Raw genomic sequence first — 18605 nt, 5'->3', positions numbered from 1 at the left:
ATGTTTCACTGCCTGAATAGAATTCATCATGTCTCACCTACTTTTTCAACAAAATCGACGGTAATAATGTTGGGTTAAGAACATTTAAATACAGATTGCCTCAGGCAAAACTCTCTTCATGGGAACTATAAACGCCACAAAAGGTCGTTTTATGTAACTCATACATATTCTTATTATTTGAATCATCAAGTTTTTCTTTATAATAATCTTCTTTGGCACGATTTATAAGTCTATTTGTAACTTTTGTTTGTTCAACATAAGTATCAAGATCGTCCTTGTTTTTACTCTTTAACCATTTCCTTTCATACCTTCTTCGTTCACGCCTAGCGTGATTTATGTCTTCATTGAACCACGGAGATCGGGACCTGACTCTACGCGAGCGCTATTGAGAAGGTGCATGAGAATCCAACACACCAAGTATTGAGGAGTCAAATTGCTCAAGCATCTCATCAACCGAGCTCCCACTTAAGTCGAGATCACCGAACTGCAAAGAAAGATCTTTGGAAAAAGCCAATTTATCTATGTTTTTGATATTTCTTAAGGTACAAGTGATCATAATTGGCTCAGGTTTTTCACTGTTAATCAAAATGGTCTGAGCCTAGGCTTGGCAGAACTTTAGAATTTGAAACCAAATTGTCCTCAGGACGGGAAATTAGCAGGTCTAAGGTATGTCCTGCTATGTGCGTTGGTTCCCGTATGTGTTGGTGAAAGCCATTTGCTGATAAGGTTTCAATGAGGCGAGCAGTACCAGGGTGAGATGGTTCGTCCACATGGACATTGAAATCTCCCAACACAATTGTCTTGATTGGAGAAAGGCTGATCTCATTTAGGAATGTCTCAAACTCTTCAAGAAATGGACTTAATTTCAGGCCATTTACTTTTGAAGGAGTTGGTCGATACACAGAGACAATTCTTATTCCAACTTTCTTTATAACCACACATGCATGTTCAAATGATGTTGTATCAATGCCAGTTTGAGACCTCTGAATACTAAGATTGGCCTTGTGAATGATTCCGATGCCACCGTGCTCATCATTATTCTTCCTTGGAAACTTTAAGAACGAGTACCCTTCTGGACGCAGCTCACGAATTACAACTGGATCATTTTCGGCTAACCACGTTTCAGTTAACACAAATATGTCGACATCGTTGGAGCTGATGTTTTCACAAATCGACACGGTTTTTTTGCGTACGGAACGAGCGTTCCATAATCGGACATTGTGAAGTTTGTCATTTTGTTTAGGTAGTTGACGAAGGTTGTTTTGATCAGATTGCATTTGTTGTGGGTTGTGAGGTGCGTGTCTATTCCCAAGTACCACAGGAATTGGCAAAAAGGTTTGATTTAGTTTTTTACGACCTCTTCCCCCTTTTTTTCCAACGTTTAGATTTCCCCTTTTTAGATTTGGGGACCGGGACATGAAATGGACAAGAATGTTGAAGTAAATTTAGGCTGGCTAGGCGCCTACACAATTGCGTTGAAATACCACAGTCAATATGAGTTAAAATACCTGGTGGAGATGTTTCACATGAGAGCAAGTAGTCACGACTATATCGGATCCGCTCAATATTAGGCTTTATGTTCGAGTCTTCAAGTGGGTAATCACGGGAGTAATCACTGTCATGATGAATGGCAATCGAACGGGTAATCGAATCAGTAGTATTGATTCGAAAATTACTATATGTGCCAATGTTATGATGTACAGTACATACCCAATCGGCAATAATATCCAACATGTAAAATACAGAAAAGTCCACAAAACATGGAAAAATGCAGCATGATTTCTCTGAAACACAAACATTTCGACGTACACATCAACAGTAGTCCACAGATAAAATATTCAAGGATAAAACTTAGTGGATACGGCAAAAACTATCAAATATTCTGGAGCTCGATGCAGGAGCAACCTCACGGTGCTGGCATCTCTGCGAAAGACATGAAGAAGTTGCAAACTTTACAGAACAGGGCGACAAGAATTGTCTTCAGATCCAACAGAAGGGAACCATCCGCGCCACTCCTCAGAGAGCTCCACTGGTTACCAGTTAATGCCCGGATTATATTCAAACTCATGTTATTCGCTTTCAAAAGCTTCAACGAACATCTTCCAGCTTCCTTGGCCGACCTCCTTATTCAGTACATCCCGCGCAGATCTAGCTTAAGATCAGGTGACGACGCACGACTTCTCAACATCCTCGTACCAGCCGGGCTGCTAGTGACAAAGCTTTCCATGCAGCTGCTCCGCGTCTCTGGAACCATCTTCCTGCTCATATTCGTCAATGTACCACCATACAAAGTTTCAAGAAATCTCTCAAATTCCACCTATTTCCAAAATACTAAGTTCTCCGCCTTGCGTAGTTTCCTGGTTTTCTTGTTTGTTTTTAATAATGTATATTTGGCTTCACAGTATGAGAGTTTTATGATTGTAACGTAAGATGGTAGCGTAAGATTTTAGATTAAGATAGTATCATTAAGGCGATTTAATACCCTGATTTTCATCAGTACCCATCTTCTTTTTTTTTGTTGCAAATTTATAAAGTATATAAATATGTTCATCATCTCATGTCCTGAACTTATAAAATATTTCTACATACAAAGTAGTTTTAAACCATTTTAGAAAATCATTTTAGCCCTATATATTTTTTTTTGTTTACTGTATCCTGGTAACTGAGATGTGTGTTTCATAACAAACCATAATTTATTCTATTGAACATGTCCAAGTAGAATACATGAATAGAATACATTAAATCCTTTGTTATACTATCTATAGAAATATACTCACTGATTATAACACTGAATAAATTAAATAGGCCTAAATAATCTCTTCCACATAGACAATTGAATACTACACCATGTATGTATCTTCTATAATATGTTGTTAGGAAAAGAGATTTAAAAAGGCTATAAGGTCATCAAAGGTCAGGTTATAGATCAATTGGTTCAGGTCAAATTCAGGCATCAATTTTGAATACATGTGATAGTCTGTGATATCATACATGTCATAATGAGGCATCAATTTTGATATTTTGTCTGTTACTGGATATATAATGGAAATGTGTGAGGTGGATATACTAAAATACCTTGGGATGTAAATGGTGAGTACAATTTAGATTGCCTAGTTGAGTTGGATTGGGCAAATAAATATAAAATAGTTACCAAAATCACAAAAAATGAAGCTTACGGAAAACTACCTAATATGGTGGTATAGGTGACAAAAAATACAATCTTTTTCAACATTGCTGTAGTGTGGTTGTGGTAACCTGTTACCTATGGCTTAATTAAGTTTCAGTGACATAGTGTTGCAAGTTCAAAATACAAAATATAGCTCGACATTGAAAATAGAAGCATTTTAACCGGTTCGTTTTTTGATAGTTGTGGAGCACCAAGTTCATGAAGTCATAAAAGAAATCAGGGACCACTTATTCCCATTTTACATATCAACATTATTTTCCCAATGTGTTAGCAACACATATCCAAAATTTTAACGAAATCCGTTGATAGTAAGCTTTCCAAAATGAAGTGAATTTAAATCATCAGTGATGTACCTCCTTTTGGCTTCTATCTTCAAAAGCATGTAAGCTACATTGATACCGATGCCACCAATAAAACGAGACGATTTGCCCCTTCATTTTGCATACCACTTTGTCCATTTTTTTTTGTAATTTCTTCACAAAATGCAAAAAAATGCAAAAAAAAATCAATGGGTGTAGTACCCCTTAAGTCATTTCGTGTACAGCGCTTTGACCTTTTTGATAAGGCGCTTAATAAGTGTAATTTTATTATTATATTATTATAACTCCTACCCAGCTGTGTCATATACTGCATCTAGCTATACAATGTCAGCCCGGTGATCAGGTCAACTTATTGACAGATACTAACCTCAGGAGAGAACTCAACTGAAGTTCTGATCAATTCTTTTCAGGCAGCAAAAACCCATTATATTTATATTTTGATAGTTTGGATTAGATTATTTTTGGAGTTCAGATGAATCCGTGCACGTATGTCAATGTACATCTGTTTTGACGCAAGTAGAAGTGACTATATTAAGAGCATAGGATATAACGTGGCAACATACGTCAGCATAAAATTTAACCATTTCTGAATTACATACAACTAACAACCATTATATTAAAAAAGAGCAATATTAAAGTTTTTTATTGAATATAACTGAAATATTTAACATTAAAAAAAAAAAAAAAGCTGATTCAATTGAAAAGACTTCGTTTTGATTTAAGTGTTCGCGAGGTCCTCAAATGTAGGATTTTATTCTAAAATGGGGCATACTGATATGTTGAAATCTGCATACAAATCATTACATATTAGATCAATTATCATTAACATTCCTAACATTGGAAGTCAAGCACACCCTTTGATGCATCATTCACTTTTGGTTGACAACCCAGCCACTTCACATGAAAAGTGTTAAGTTCCTATATTTTATTTGAGAAACATTATTGTACATTGTTGTATTCCAGAGTTATATTTTAACTATGATCATGGCCAGACATAGTGTGATACCTATAATTCTACTTGGGTGTTTGTTGGTGCTGTCTGAGGCAAATCGAATGAAAAGACAGAGTGAAACAGGTGAGTTTTTGTAGTTATATAGAATTGAAATAGTAAGTATTATATTTGATACGTGACAATGTACATCCACCAAAAAAACGGAAAGAAAGCAATAAGTTTTAAAAAGCGCCCAACTCTGCTTCATTTTTGAAACTTTTGAAACTTGGTCACATTTGGTTAAGACCTGAGGTATCGGTAAACTTGAAGTACAGGTAACTGGAGAGGGGAAGCGACGATCTTGGTTATTATCTTGTTCTTGGATGGTAAGATAATATCTTATACATGTTTTGTTTTATAATATTAATTTCATGATTAATGATTGAATTCAACGAATAACAAGTAGGCTGTATTTCGTTGAAATAAAATAAAAACGTCGATTTGCTGTTGACGTTTGTGGTTTTATTTTGTAGGATATTTATATTTTAGTGGTTTGTGTTTCTTTGTAATTGTAGGCCTGCGGGGCAATCTAGTTAGATATCCAAATTTCGCGGTTGAATATCCCTATTGAGTGGCGGTCTTTCGCATTGTATTTAATTATGCCTTTAATTTTCGGCCATAAATTAAATTCTTCTATCATACTGCAGTTACTGTATACACAATACACAGTGCTCTCACCATTGACACGCGACCTTTACAAATAGTGTATGTTAGAAGTATAGGCATTTGCCTAGTTAACATCACTGTGTGAAAAATAACCGGCCAGTATTTAAAGTATTCTCCAAACTTCTAGCAAATATATTTCTCTAACATGACCTAAAATTACAGCTAGGTTAATGTTCAGGAATATTCGCATTTTAGTAAAATATAGGTGAGAGCAAAGCATAGCTAGCCAACTCCCCGTGTTAATTGTATGGGGATTTGACCGAAAATATTGGTAACGGACCGCACACTTCTGAAGGATGCCACAAAAAAACGGTACAAGCTACATTTAAAGTATTCTCTAAAATTCTAGAAAATATAGTTTTGTAATTTTTAGGTGTTTGGAAGTATTCGCACTTTTGTGTTTTAGGAAGGATATGTAAACGACAGATAACACCAAAAAATATGAAGAAATTATTTACAAACCGTAGCAGAGTATTGTGACGGTACCGAGCGGCCAGGTACGTAGCAAGTGGTTTAAATGGTGTGTTTGCCGGAGCATGAATCCGGCTACGCACTGGAGGAGTCTGTGATAGACCACAAAAGGACGACTGCGGCGACACTTTGTTCTACTTTCTTGAAACTTATTTATTACCACAGTTTGTCAGATCAACAATATGGATAACTCTGGTTTCGACTCAACACTTCACTTATACAGGAGGAAGTCGACTACATACTTAACAACTCTTTACTTCTTATCACTACGGTCTAACACACTGAAAGGTCTACTATTTCATTTCTGCACTTGAATGTGGGACTTGAAGCTCTACTGGTCCTAAACTGAAAGGCACATCACGTGAACTGGCTATTTCCAAACTTGCTACTTGAAACTGCTAAGAATGTAACCACATCTAAGAAGCGTTTTGGCCTATATCTCTTATCCAATAACAGCTATATCCACAACAGGCGAGCAACAGAACTGCAGAACAGTGGAACAGGCTGTTGCAGAACAGTTACAGGCTAAAATGTACCACGCCAGAATCGAATAAGAAAAATGTGTTAATATTAGAGTCACGCGGTAGCCGTGACCAGCAAGTTTTAAGACAAAAAGACTGATAAAGAAGACTAATAACAGATGCTCCCACGAGACTATATTTACACCTAACATTAAAACACTTGACTTCTATTATTCGATGTTATTTTTCGCTGGGTACAAAATGTATCTAAAACCATGCTAAATGTTATTTCCAGTCCCAGGTGTAATATCTTGACAACTCATTAATTCCAAAAGGGCCACCAATCCTACAGTCAATCATTGTTCGTAATAAACAAATATTTTTGCTTCCATTTCACGCGGTATTTCATAGCGAAAATGAGTTGCAAATCATACTGATCCAGAATTTTTAGACACTGCTACAGGTCTACCTGGTTATCACCTTCACACTACTTTTTCAGATTCACTTCCAAATATACCCTAGCAGTTTCTGAGATACACTACATACAAATTCTGAGCCCCATTTGCCAAAAAAATCGAGTTTTTCACAATTATTCTTTTGTTCTTATCGGACGACGCATCCATTTATATAATAAATGCTGTATTTCGACACAGTAATTTACAGCAGATGGTTAGGGCGCTTGACTCTAGATACGCTATCCCGAGTTCGAAACCCGATGACCAACTGACTTTTTTTTCAATGTTTTATTAAACAATTTATTTTCATTAATCAAGGATAACATAATTTAAAACATCCAGTGCTATTGTGATATTATTTTTTTATTAAAGCAAGTTGTTTGATTCTCAGGGAAATTGTTTTATATAACTTGGTCAATTTCAGTGCTTTTAAAGCAGTCTTGTCAGATGCTACACAAATAAATAGTTACTCGTCGTAATTCCATGCATCGCAAATGCCTAATAGTGGTATATAACTTTTAGGTTGTTTATTACTTGCGGTGTTTTAAATGTAGAACTATAATTATGTTCTGAATCATGATCCTGCCTGTTAATTATCAACGATATGTATGCTAAATGCCTATAGTTTAATCAAACTCGCGAACTTCCGTTTACTAATCGGTGGAAGTCATATCCATTAGGCCACTAGTGTCCACTGATTGATCGTCATCGTCATCATCATCATCATCATCATCATCATCATCATCATCATCATCATCATCATCATCATCATCAGTCGACCGTGGACGGAATGGGGGGAAGCATCAGAAGTATGTTGGGCCCAAAGTCTTTTGTGTTTCATCAGTTGTTTAATCTCTGATCGTTGAAGGCTAATATCACTTTTGATTAGCGGTGGATAAACATACTAAAAATTGACTATGGAGGTATTGAATATATCTAGTCAAACCATACAGCAAAAATAGCCGTATGAGCATTGACTGAATTTTAATAAAAATAGTTCATTTGATTACTGTTTTATTCTTAAACCCTTGACTTATGCGAAAAAATATAATTTTCATTAACAGCCGTTTGCGCAGCAGGTACATCATCAGTAACAGGATTAGCACCATGTACAGACTGTGTTTTAGATACCTATCAAGATATGACTCGGCAGACTTCTTGTACTGCTTGTGGTGCTGGTACAGGAACAGCGGCAATAATGTCAACGGCAGCTGCAGACTGTTTAGGTTTGTATTATTTACGGCATTTTGAATGTAGAATAATATATTCTGAAACATGATACTGCCTGACAATTATGAATGCTATATATGCTAACTGCTTATATTAAGTTGAACCATATGGCAAACTAGCCACATGAGTATTCTATTAGTATTCCATCATAAACCTTCGTATGACCACTGTTTTATTTCAAATAAATTGAAACTTTAAGCCGTTGTTTTATGCAAAACATGTCATTTTCCATGGCAGCCATTTGTCAATCGGGTACATTTGGAGCAATAGGCGATTTTGCACCATGTACAAATTGTGCTCTAGATAGCTATCAAAAAATGACCCAACAAACCAATTTTAATTTTTGTTCTGCTGGTAAACTTTGACCACAACGGCACATATTTCAAGTATCAAACTCTAGAATGTACTTTTTTGGCTATATAACTTGGTCAATTTCAGTGCTTTTAAAGCAGTCTTTTCAGATGCTACACAAATAAATAGTTACTCGTCGTAATTCCATGCATCGCAAATGCCTAATAGTAGGTATGTCACAGTGGCTGCACAATAATTCTGCTACACTGTGCATGCAAGCATAACAGTGAATTGAAAAGGGCGCGCTTCAAATTTGGCCAATTTTAGAAAACATCCATGTCGATAAATGAATTTCTTCATATGCTTCATTTATCCAAATTGTTTAAATTTTTAATATATGGTGTGTGAAGCCTTTCCGAGGCTAACATCGGGTCCTTAAATAAAAAATTGTTTTGTTTAAGAGCTACTGCCTGTTTTATGGATTTTTGAAGATCGCTCATAAATCAGTAAATATAGGCCTATTGAAGTAAAGGAACTACCACCATTTAGCTGAAATACTAATCTTTCTTAGCATGTAAATTAATTCCGTCGACAACGAATTAAACACTTCCCTAAAACTAGTTGAAGCAAAACATTAATCAATGATATTTTTAGGGAGTAATTTTCCAAACCACAATAGCTCTAAGCCATTGTGTGTGTCCAAGGCCATACTATTTTTGTATACGCTGTACAGTAAAATGGCTTTTGCTTTTACCGATTATCCTCCCATGTTAATCCAGATGATAAAATGTTAATTTAAAGTCTCATTGCAACTGAATTTTACTTTTTACTTTTCGGACTTGGCTTTGAGTAATGGTGACACATACCATGTTTACAGTAAAATTAAAATTATATTCCAGACACCGTCAAAATGTCAAACTTTTTATTTTTTTGTATTGTTTTTAAATAATTAACTGCAGTTCATTTATTCAACCTCATAACAGGATCATACTTAAAAAATTATGATGAATGAACAGACGTTCATTAAATATTGAAAAAAAACCTAAAATTACTCATGCCTAATTTGCATAATAATATCATAAATACATAATTAGCTGTAATTACCTAATTTGCATAATTAATTACTTTTTTTTTTTTTTTTGTTATTAAATGAAGGAACTTTGTATACATATATGTGCAAAAAACCGCACCTTTATATCATGTACGGTTTTCTATTGGCATCAATTTTGCATATTAATTAGCTGAACTTAGTCATTTTTTGAGATTTAATTTGTCTGCAGATTGGCCGAAATTGCTAAAATAGTATATTTGGTTAATTTATTATAATTATTCAATGATAGATGTTTTAATTTTGTTTACTGTAACGAAGTCAGGAAAGATATGCATTTAACATGTGATATTTAAATTAACGCTGCTTTTTCAAGCAAGCGTCCAAATATACCTTCAAAATCTTAAAATGTGCCAATTTTGTCATTACAGCCATTTGTGGCAGGATTTCATTCCATCTACGAGCATCTTCAAATTGACACTACGTCACAATGCATTGACCGATTTCAATTCTGTTTTTTGATTTTTGATGCTTTAATAAAGCTCAATAATGTAGGACCATTAAATAACATGTTTCTGCTGCGATTATTTTTGAGGTGATATGCCTACTAATAGTGGTATATAACTTTTAGGTTGTTTATTACTTGCGGTGTTTTAAATGTAGAACAATAATTATGTTCTGAATTATGATCCTGCCTGGTAATTATCAATAATAATATGCCAAACGCCTATAGTTTAATCAAACTCGCGAACTTCCGTTTACTAATCGGTGGAAGTCATAACCATTAGGCCACTAGCGTCCACCGATTTATCGTCATCATTATAATCATAATAATCATCATCATCAGTCGTCCGTGGACGGAATGGGGGGAAGCATCCTAAGTATGTTGGGCCCAAAGTCTTTTGTGTTTCTTCAATTGTTGAATCTCTGATGGCTAATATCACTCTTGATTAGAGGTGGATAAAACAGGGTACAAATTAATCATGGAGGTATTGAACATATCTAGTCAAACCATATGACAAAATTAGCCGTATGAGCATTGACTAATTTTTAATAAAAATGTTTCATTTGATTACTGTTTTATTCTTAAACCCTTGTCTTATTCGAAAATATATAATTTTCATTAACAGCCATTTGCGCAGCAGGTACATCTTCAGCAACAGGATTAGCACCATGTACAGACTGTGTTATAGATACCTATCAAGATATGGCTCGGCAGACTTCTTGTACTGCTTGTGCTGCTGGTACAGGAACAGCGGCAGCAATGTCAACGGCAGCTGCAGACTGTTTAGGTTTGTATTATTTACGGCATTTTGAATGTAGAATAATATATTCTGAAACATCATCATTATCATCATCATCATCGTCGTCGTCATTTTTTCCGTGAACGGAACGGAACAATCATCATGTTGCTCATTTTCAAGAATGCTGGTTAACAAAATGTTATGAACATCGTGTATGCGTTCGACTAATAATTCCATCGTAATAATAAAGCGCCGGTTCCGGCGTTTTATTCAAAATCTCGGATTTTGACAAAACTACAGCACCTCTTGATTATTGCAGGGTATATTGGTTTAATAAAGTACAATTTAATCGTGTAAAAAAGGAGTTTTAAAAATTCAGTGAGGGCGTCTTCCTCAGCAAATGTTATAATATGGCTTTCAGAACCAGTTCTCAAAATTTACCCTTAATACTGATTGCTAGTGCCTTATACTAGGTTCTAGTATTAAGGGCAAGTCAGTTTTGAGAAGAGGGTCTTAGGAGTTGTTCCGCCGTTTTAATCCTCGGGAGCAGTTGTTCCGGCGTCTAACCCTAACCATGACCTGAACCCGAACCCTAACACTAACCTGAACCCGAACCCTAACACTAACCTGAACCCTAACCCGAAGCCTAATTTTAACCCTGGTTCTAAGCCGAACCCTAATCCGAACCCAAATCCTAACCCTAACCTTAACCCTGACGTTAATCCTAACCTAACGCTAATCCTAACCATAACATAGGGAATATCGTCTTATTCCTTAACCCTAAGGGGCTGTGCAGTAATTATGAGCCCTGGGGGCGGGTAAAATTGGGGGGGGCAAGAAATTTTGGCGAGCCAAAAGGGGGGGCAAGCAATTTTGGCAAGCCGAGAGGGGGGGCAAGCGATTTTTGACGCACATTCATGGGCGCCTTTTTAATAAAAACGCTCTAAATCGGCTTAGGAATACAGTACGGAAACGCTAATATGCAAATTTTCCTGCTCGCTGCGCTCGCAACAGGTATATAGACCATTTAAGGTTTGTAAATTGGATCCCAAAAATTTGGCATTCGCAAGGGGGGGGGCAAAGACTTTTTGGCGGGCCTAGAGGGGGGGGCAAGCGATTTTTGGCAGGCCGAGAGGGGGGGGCAAGCGATTTTTGGCGAGCGGCTCATAATTATTGCACAGCCCCTAACCCTGACCTGAACCCGAACCCTAATCCTAACCATGACCCTAAGCCGAACCATAATTCTAACCCAAATCCTAACTATAAACCTAACTTTAACCCTGAACCTAATCCTTATCCTAACCCTAACATAGGGACCATCGGATCTACATTTGTGCCTATATCATCTAGTATAAGGCACTAGCAATTAGTATTAGTGGCAAGTTTTGGGAATAGGTTCTATGTTCAGATTTTTAATCTTCGGGAGCATCGGGTTTAATGTCCATGGTTTTTTTTAGATTCTGACTGATGACTTACTTTTCAGATTCGGACTAACGACGTGTTTTCAGATTCGGACTGATGACGTGCTTTTCAGATTCGGACTGACGAAGTGCTTTTCAGATTCGGACTGACGACGTTTCGGAGTGAAGACGTTTCGTCCTTAGTCCGAAACGTCTTCAGTCCGAAACGTCGTCAGTCCGAAGTGCAAATTTACTATATCTGGGGGTTCGTCAGTCCGAAAGTCATTTTAGGTTCGTCAGTCCGAAAAAAAGCTTCGCTAGTCCGAAAATACAAAACACGTCATTAGTCCGACACTTCATAAGTCCGAAGTCTTCAGTCCGAAACGTCTTTAGCCCGAATCTGAAAAGCACGTCTTTAGTCCGAATCTGAAAAGCACGTCTTTAGTCCGAATCTGAAAAGCACGTCTTTAGTCCGAATCTGAAAAGTATGTCGTCAGTCCGAATCTGAAAAGCACGTTTGGAGTGAAGACGTTTCGGACTGAAGACGTTTCGAACTAAAATAGTGCATTTCATTTTCGGACTGATGATTGTTCGGACTGAGGACCTTTCGGACTGAAGACGTTTCGGACTGATGCGGGCACCCCTTATTATTACACACCGATAAATACACACACGTAGGCTATTATGGACAATTAGCTGTGCTTAATACACGCCGATATCAAAATGTTAATGTGCAAATCACAACTGATTTGGATCCAAAGTGTTTGTAAATAATTATTGTTTTTAGTGTTGCTAATTGTTTCAAATTTGTTTGACGTCATTAAACAAATTGTTTTTCATTGTTTCAAATTTACTTTACCTTATGTTGACACTTTATAATAGCTCTAGGTAGATATATATAACTGACAAAGCAGGTGCACAGAATGGGACTGTTACGCAGAATAAATTTAACACAGAGTAATCTGGTTACAAACAAATGGATGGATATTAAAATTAATGGATTCTGTTGCAATGGTGGGTAATTTCATAATTTGACTGGGTTAATATAGATATCTTGTTATTATATATATGGAGAGCTTATTTCAAACCGTGTCCACAAACCCATGTTTCTGATTTATCTGTGCAATATTGCAATGGGTTGTGATGATATAGGAATTATAATTTCAGTTGGATGTACAATTACAAAGCAAACAGTGGATGAATGCACAGTAACAATACTGTGTGAGGCCTTTGTTTCCCAAATAAGAACAATAGTCTGCATATTGTATGTTATGCAGCATTGTTATGGTAAATAATGGCTTGTTGATGGTACAACTGATTGTTGCTAATGTCAAACTTGTCAAAGTAATTGTGATTGTACTGTAACACAAGTAAATGAGAAACATGGGGTTGTGGACTTAACACGGTTTGGAAATAAGCTCTTCACATATATATAATGCCAACACCAACCATGCCCACCAATTAGTCAGTCTAATGTCTATGTTTATGTGCATGGTGAAATATGAAATCGCCTAGGGATCATTTTTTGTGATTTCAATGATATAGGCAGTAAAACATTTTAATACACTGCTAATACAGTAGCGTAGCTAGGGGAAAGGGAGAGAACGTATCATAGGTGCCGTCGGGGGGGGGGGGGTCGATTCATTCAGCGCCCCTAGATCAAATATCAAGATTTTAACATAAATAGTAATTTTGAAAGACAGTTTGAGGCCGAAATTCAACTTCATTATAACTAAATTAATAATATGTGACCGTACACCACGAATGAGCCGTAAATGTCCTCAATTGTATTCATAGGTACCTCAATTTGGTGCTACGTGTACCTCATTTAATGAGATACACGTAGCACCAAATTGAAATACCTATGAATTTGACCTTCATGCCCATTTTACACTGTTACTCAGAATACAATTGAGGACATTTACGGCTCATTCGTGGTGTACGGTCACATATTTGTACATTTTTGTTTTGCATTTTGGGGGCATTTTGTATCCTTGCTTCCGGGTCGCCACAACCCCTTGCTAACACCTTGTTAATAAGTACAATCAGTATTGGATATGATCATAGGCTGTAGGTCTATCATCATGATCAGCACTATTCATTCAATTGAGCATCGAGTATGATCTTAGGCCTGCGTCACTTTATAATTTATATGATTTGGATCATTGCAGTTTAAAGCCATAATGTGTGATTTGCTTCACAGCGACGCCCTCAATTTTACTCGGATTGCTACTTTTTGCATAATTATAATGTCCAGTGGTGTACTAAAAGACTAAGCCTGAAGTGCATTAATAACAGTGAAATTTAACTTTGTATATTAAAACCGGGTCGACCCGTTTTATTCGGAGTTCATCGATCGACTGCTTGCTAACATATCCCGTGGATGTCAGCGTTCTGTGTACACACGTCGAGCGCGATGATCCGTGTAGTATTACATGTTACGATCGCTGAGCGTAGTACACGCAATGGGATAATGTGATCAGTGAAAACAAACATTTAAATAGGAATCTCCTCTTAATGCAAATCACAATAAATCCATGCACAGACAGCCGTTAACCTTTTCTGAATGCATATCAAATACAGCTAAGAACCCAAACTAATTTATATTCACACAGTAGGAAAATGTTCGTTTTGATTAGACTAATAGGTCTTCAAATTTTTTCTTTAACATGAGGCAATATGATGAGTCAACAGGCATTACATTGACTATTCCATTTAAAATCCACACTACCCTGAGGAAGATTTTGAAATATCTTCCACAGGGGAGTATGAATTTCAAATGGATGAACACATTAGCAGCTCCATTTGAAACTCACCCTCCCTCTGTGGAAGATTCAGGTTGAATCTTCCTAAGAGTGTGTGTGTGAAATGCAAATTGAGTTGCCTTATGTGTTCATTCCATTTGCAATTTATACTCCCCCTGTGGAAGGTATTTCCAAATCTTCCTCAGGGGTAGTGTGTGTGGATTTTAAATGGAATAGCCCATTTTATGGCTATTATCAACATCCTCACCTTGGTAATCAAGGTAATGACAACATTAATACTTTTATTGTGACACCATTCAGCATTTGCTCTAATTAGGTCGACGCCCAACCCCTTTTATGTCAAAACATCGAAACTGTTGAGTTCGTGATCTTTTACAAAAGCAAAATATTGGTTTTTATTTTGACTATGACAATAGCAAGACCTAGCGTGATACTAATACTACTTGGGTCACAGTATTTTTTCGTGCTGTCTGAAGCATAGCCAATGAAAGGACGTCAAAAAACTATTGGTATGTTTATAATGTATTCTATTACTCTTACGACCCATTATTCAAAATCGCGCACTGTGATTTGTTAAAACACGTCACGTGAGAGCCCATTATTCTGCAATAATGGATCAAGCGCCGTAACACATTCTACGCACAGCATTACGCTTGGTTACGCGTGCAATATTTCAGCGATATGCGTTATCACTTACGCGTACGTACGCTCCACCTTGAAGTAAACAACTTAAAATATTTGTAAAAACGTTTTTACTAACGAGGACACTTGCGTATTAAGGATAATGCTGCACCCTTTATTTCTTAAATATAGAATTGGCATTAATTATCTTGTTTACCAGTAGCATATTCATATTAGGGTTTAGTTGTCGTAGGAGAGGGCATTTCCATTTTGTAGTTGCAAGCTATTGCATACTCCCAAAGTCATTATTGATAATAGTCTGACCAATTCATGCGCGTATTTTGGTGGCGGCTTTTGGGCCCCGGGGTAAAAGCAGGGGACGAAAAAAAGAAAGGCGACAAGAAGAATTATTAAAGAAAAAAATAGGGTAGGAGAAGGGGCGGCACGAAGAATTATTCATGAAAAAAGGGCGGACAAATTATGGAAAACTACTGTAACTATACCAGCAGGGCCACCACTCGAGGGGTGGGATTAATTGTGGATGTAATACTTATTTTTATATTAAAAATGAAGAAAACACACACACACACACACACACACACCCCCACTTTTTAGATTTTCGAGCGCCATCCTGGCTGGGGGAAAACGGGTCAACCTTTTCGGGCTGTTGCTGCAGGGGGCGGCAAAATTAACATTTTCTGTAGCCGCACGGGGTAGGAGCGGCCAAGTTACGCATGCGCGTAATTGGGGGGGGGCTTTGGGGGCGCCAGCCCCCCGGGGGCAAAGTAGGGGCGGCGAAAACGAAGGGGCGGCGGAAGAAGAAGGGGCGGCAAAAACATGGGCGGCGAAAACGAAGGGGGCGGCAAAACGAATTAGCAAAGAAAAAAGGGCGAAAAAAATTGAAAAAGCGTAAGGGATCAAATCAAAACTCGACCGCCGGTTGCCCGCCGGTTCCGGGCGGTTCCGTCCGGTTGGCAGAGGTCATTGGTATATGAATATTCGAGAATGCATGAGTAGCAACCGCCGGTTGGTTTAAGCACATAACCGGAGAGATTAACAAAATGTCGATATGTTTATTTCGCGATCACAATAGCGCATACTTGAAATTTCACGGTCACAATAGCCATGATAGCCCATACTTTAAAGTACTGCACGATGATCGATTTTTCTTAGTCGCGTGTCTATTGACTTGCTACCAAAGCAAATTAATTTTGGAAATGATTTCTTGTTTATGGTTAAAATTGCTTGAATATATCACTATTGTTTTAATCAGTTAATTTAAGTTCAGAACAGTGTTTCAATGATTTCTATAGGTTACTTAAAAGTAATTTAGAAGTTGTGAATTTATTATTTTGTGAATCACATAGGCCTGTATTGGTGATGGACAATTATACGAAAGGTCATTAGTTCAAAACTGCCTCCAGAAGATATGATGCGTGCATAAAACAAAAAAGAAATCCCCAGTTGAAGTGATATTGATTGACTAATTTGCTTTGTACTTCAACTGGGGATTTCTTTTGTGATTTATGCCAAAAATGTAACTTCAATACTAAAATGAACAAAATTGAGGACAACTTGCCAAAGGAAGATGCATAGGCCTTTTACAACTATTGGTTTTATTTTAGTCCCGGTAGGCTTATTTTGATCCACCTAAAGAGTATTATATCAGAGGAGCTGATCTAACACTCCCCGACACACCCCTAAGCATGCAAAAATTGTATTGAAATCAGTCTTTTGAAGGAAACAAACACACTATCTGTGGTCATCTTATGACTCCCTACATTTTGGTCATCAAAGTTTTTATGACCCCCACCCCATTTTTCTTTCCAAACATTTATGACCCCTCCCCTCGTCGTATATTTGGGACACCTCTCCCCTTCCGAAGAAAATGATAGCCCAAAATGGTACAAAATGGGGTTGATTTTGGGTCTAAAATAGACCAAAAGCAAGATTTTGTAACAACATTTCTGACGACTGAGCAGGAGAGGGGAATGACTTGCCACCCTGCCCCATGGCTAATCTCCATTGGTGCTGATGACGGGGGCGGTGCCGAGGGGTGATGGGATTCGCATATATTTTGTCGATCTTGCAAAATCATTAGTTCTTCTTGCACATCACCTCAACGAGCCTGGCCAACATCATTGTAGGCCCAATATACCAGCCTAATGGCCTAGGCCTATATTACGAACTTAGTGTAGTTTTTATCCCCCTCTCTCTCTCATGTGATTTGAGAGACACATCTCATACTCTCACCCCTTTTCCACCTCTCCCCATCCTCCATCTCCCTGTTCCTCTCCCCTCTCTCTTCCCCTTCTTTCTCCCTTTCTGTCTTGTTTTTTCTCTCTTTTCCTTTCTTAGTGTGTGACCCTTGCGTTTTAAAACATGCATAATTTCGTGATCGCGAGTATGCCCTCTGAAATGAAACCTGTCACGATGTAAAATAATTTGAAATAAATAGACCAGGTCTCTGTTTATATTTTATCAAAATAAAATGCTAAAAGTAGCTATATTGATTGAGAAGAACTCCGAGAAGGAAAATCGATTATTCCTATTGTACTAAATTTGAAAAGAAACCACTTGAAATCACTCCACTCATTCACTCGATGATACCAACCGGCCATATGAGCCAGAGTGTGACGACTGACCTCATTACTGTGTATAATTTAGAACCGGACGGAACCGCCCGGAACCGGCGGGCAACCGGCGGTCGAGTTTTGATTTGATCCCTAAACAATTTTGAAAAAAGGTTGCTTTTAGGGCGTAAGCGCCAAAATCCTTTCTTTTTTTTTTTCTTTTTTTTTTTTGCTCTTCACTTTTTCAAACGACCGTGAAAAAAATTAGGTCAACCTTTTCGGGCTGTTAAAGGAGTATTTCGTGATCCGAGCATCCTCTTTTTATGACATTTTTCAGTACATATCCACGAAAAAAGCCTATTCCCAAAATTTCAGTTGATTTCGATTTTGCGTTTGCGAGTATGCATGGTTATGTGTATTACACTGCTCCATAGACAATGCGTTGTAATTTCGTTCTGGTGCACCAGAACGAAATTCAAATTTCACGATATCTTTGCTAAACGAATTAATCTGCACGAAATATTTTGTACATAAACATTATGTAGCCAGAGGTTTCCAGTGATATAAAAATCTCAACTTTTTTTGCGAAAAGTGGGGGGATGAGGCTGTGGCTCACGAAATGCCCCTTTAAGGAAGGGGCGGCAAAATTGTTTCTTCTTCAGCCCCCCGGGGTTGGTGCGGCCACGGTACGCCACTGTTACGCCACTGCAGTTGGTATCTTTTTATGTATCTTTCTATGCTGCACATCAATCTTTGCAACCTTGATTTGGTACTTGCCACTATTACTTTGTCATTATCTAAAAATCGCAGGTATACACCCGGTACTATTCTTTCAATTGCCTCTTTCATGTTCATTTCCACGTATCTTAAGAAGAGCACCGG

The 18605-nt window shown here is 37.5% G+C and overlaps 1 protein-coding gene across 2 annotated transcripts in view; it reads left to right on the top strand.

Annotated features, from left to right (window-relative positions):
* The first annotated feature begins 4374 nt into the window (after window positions 1–4374).
* Window positions 4375–18605, top strand: part of LOC140165066 (uncharacterized) — a 34629-nt gene continuing 20398 nt past the window's right edge. The window contains exon 1 of one of the 2 annotated variants that reach the window (XM_072188487.1): window positions 4375–4582. In XM_072188487.1, the coding sequence (XP_072044588.1) occupies window positions 4486–4582 (97 nt within the window). In that variant the 5' untranslated portion in view covers window positions 4375–4485. Of the gene's footprint in view, window positions 4583–10295; window positions 10413–18605 lie in introns of those variants that run through there. The other variant, XM_072188488.1, reaches the window with a different exon arrangement.

The sequence above is a fragment of the Amphiura filiformis genome, chromosome 11, assembly GCF_039555335.1.
Source record: "Amphiura filiformis chromosome 11, Afil_fr2py, whole genome shotgun sequence".
Classification (NCBI taxonomy): domain Eukaryota; kingdom Metazoa; phylum Echinodermata; class Ophiuroidea; order Amphilepidida; family Amphiuridae; genus Amphiura; species Amphiura filiformis.
Note: the sequence above shows the minus strand (reverse complement) of the source record. Positions and strands in the feature narration are given on the sequence as shown.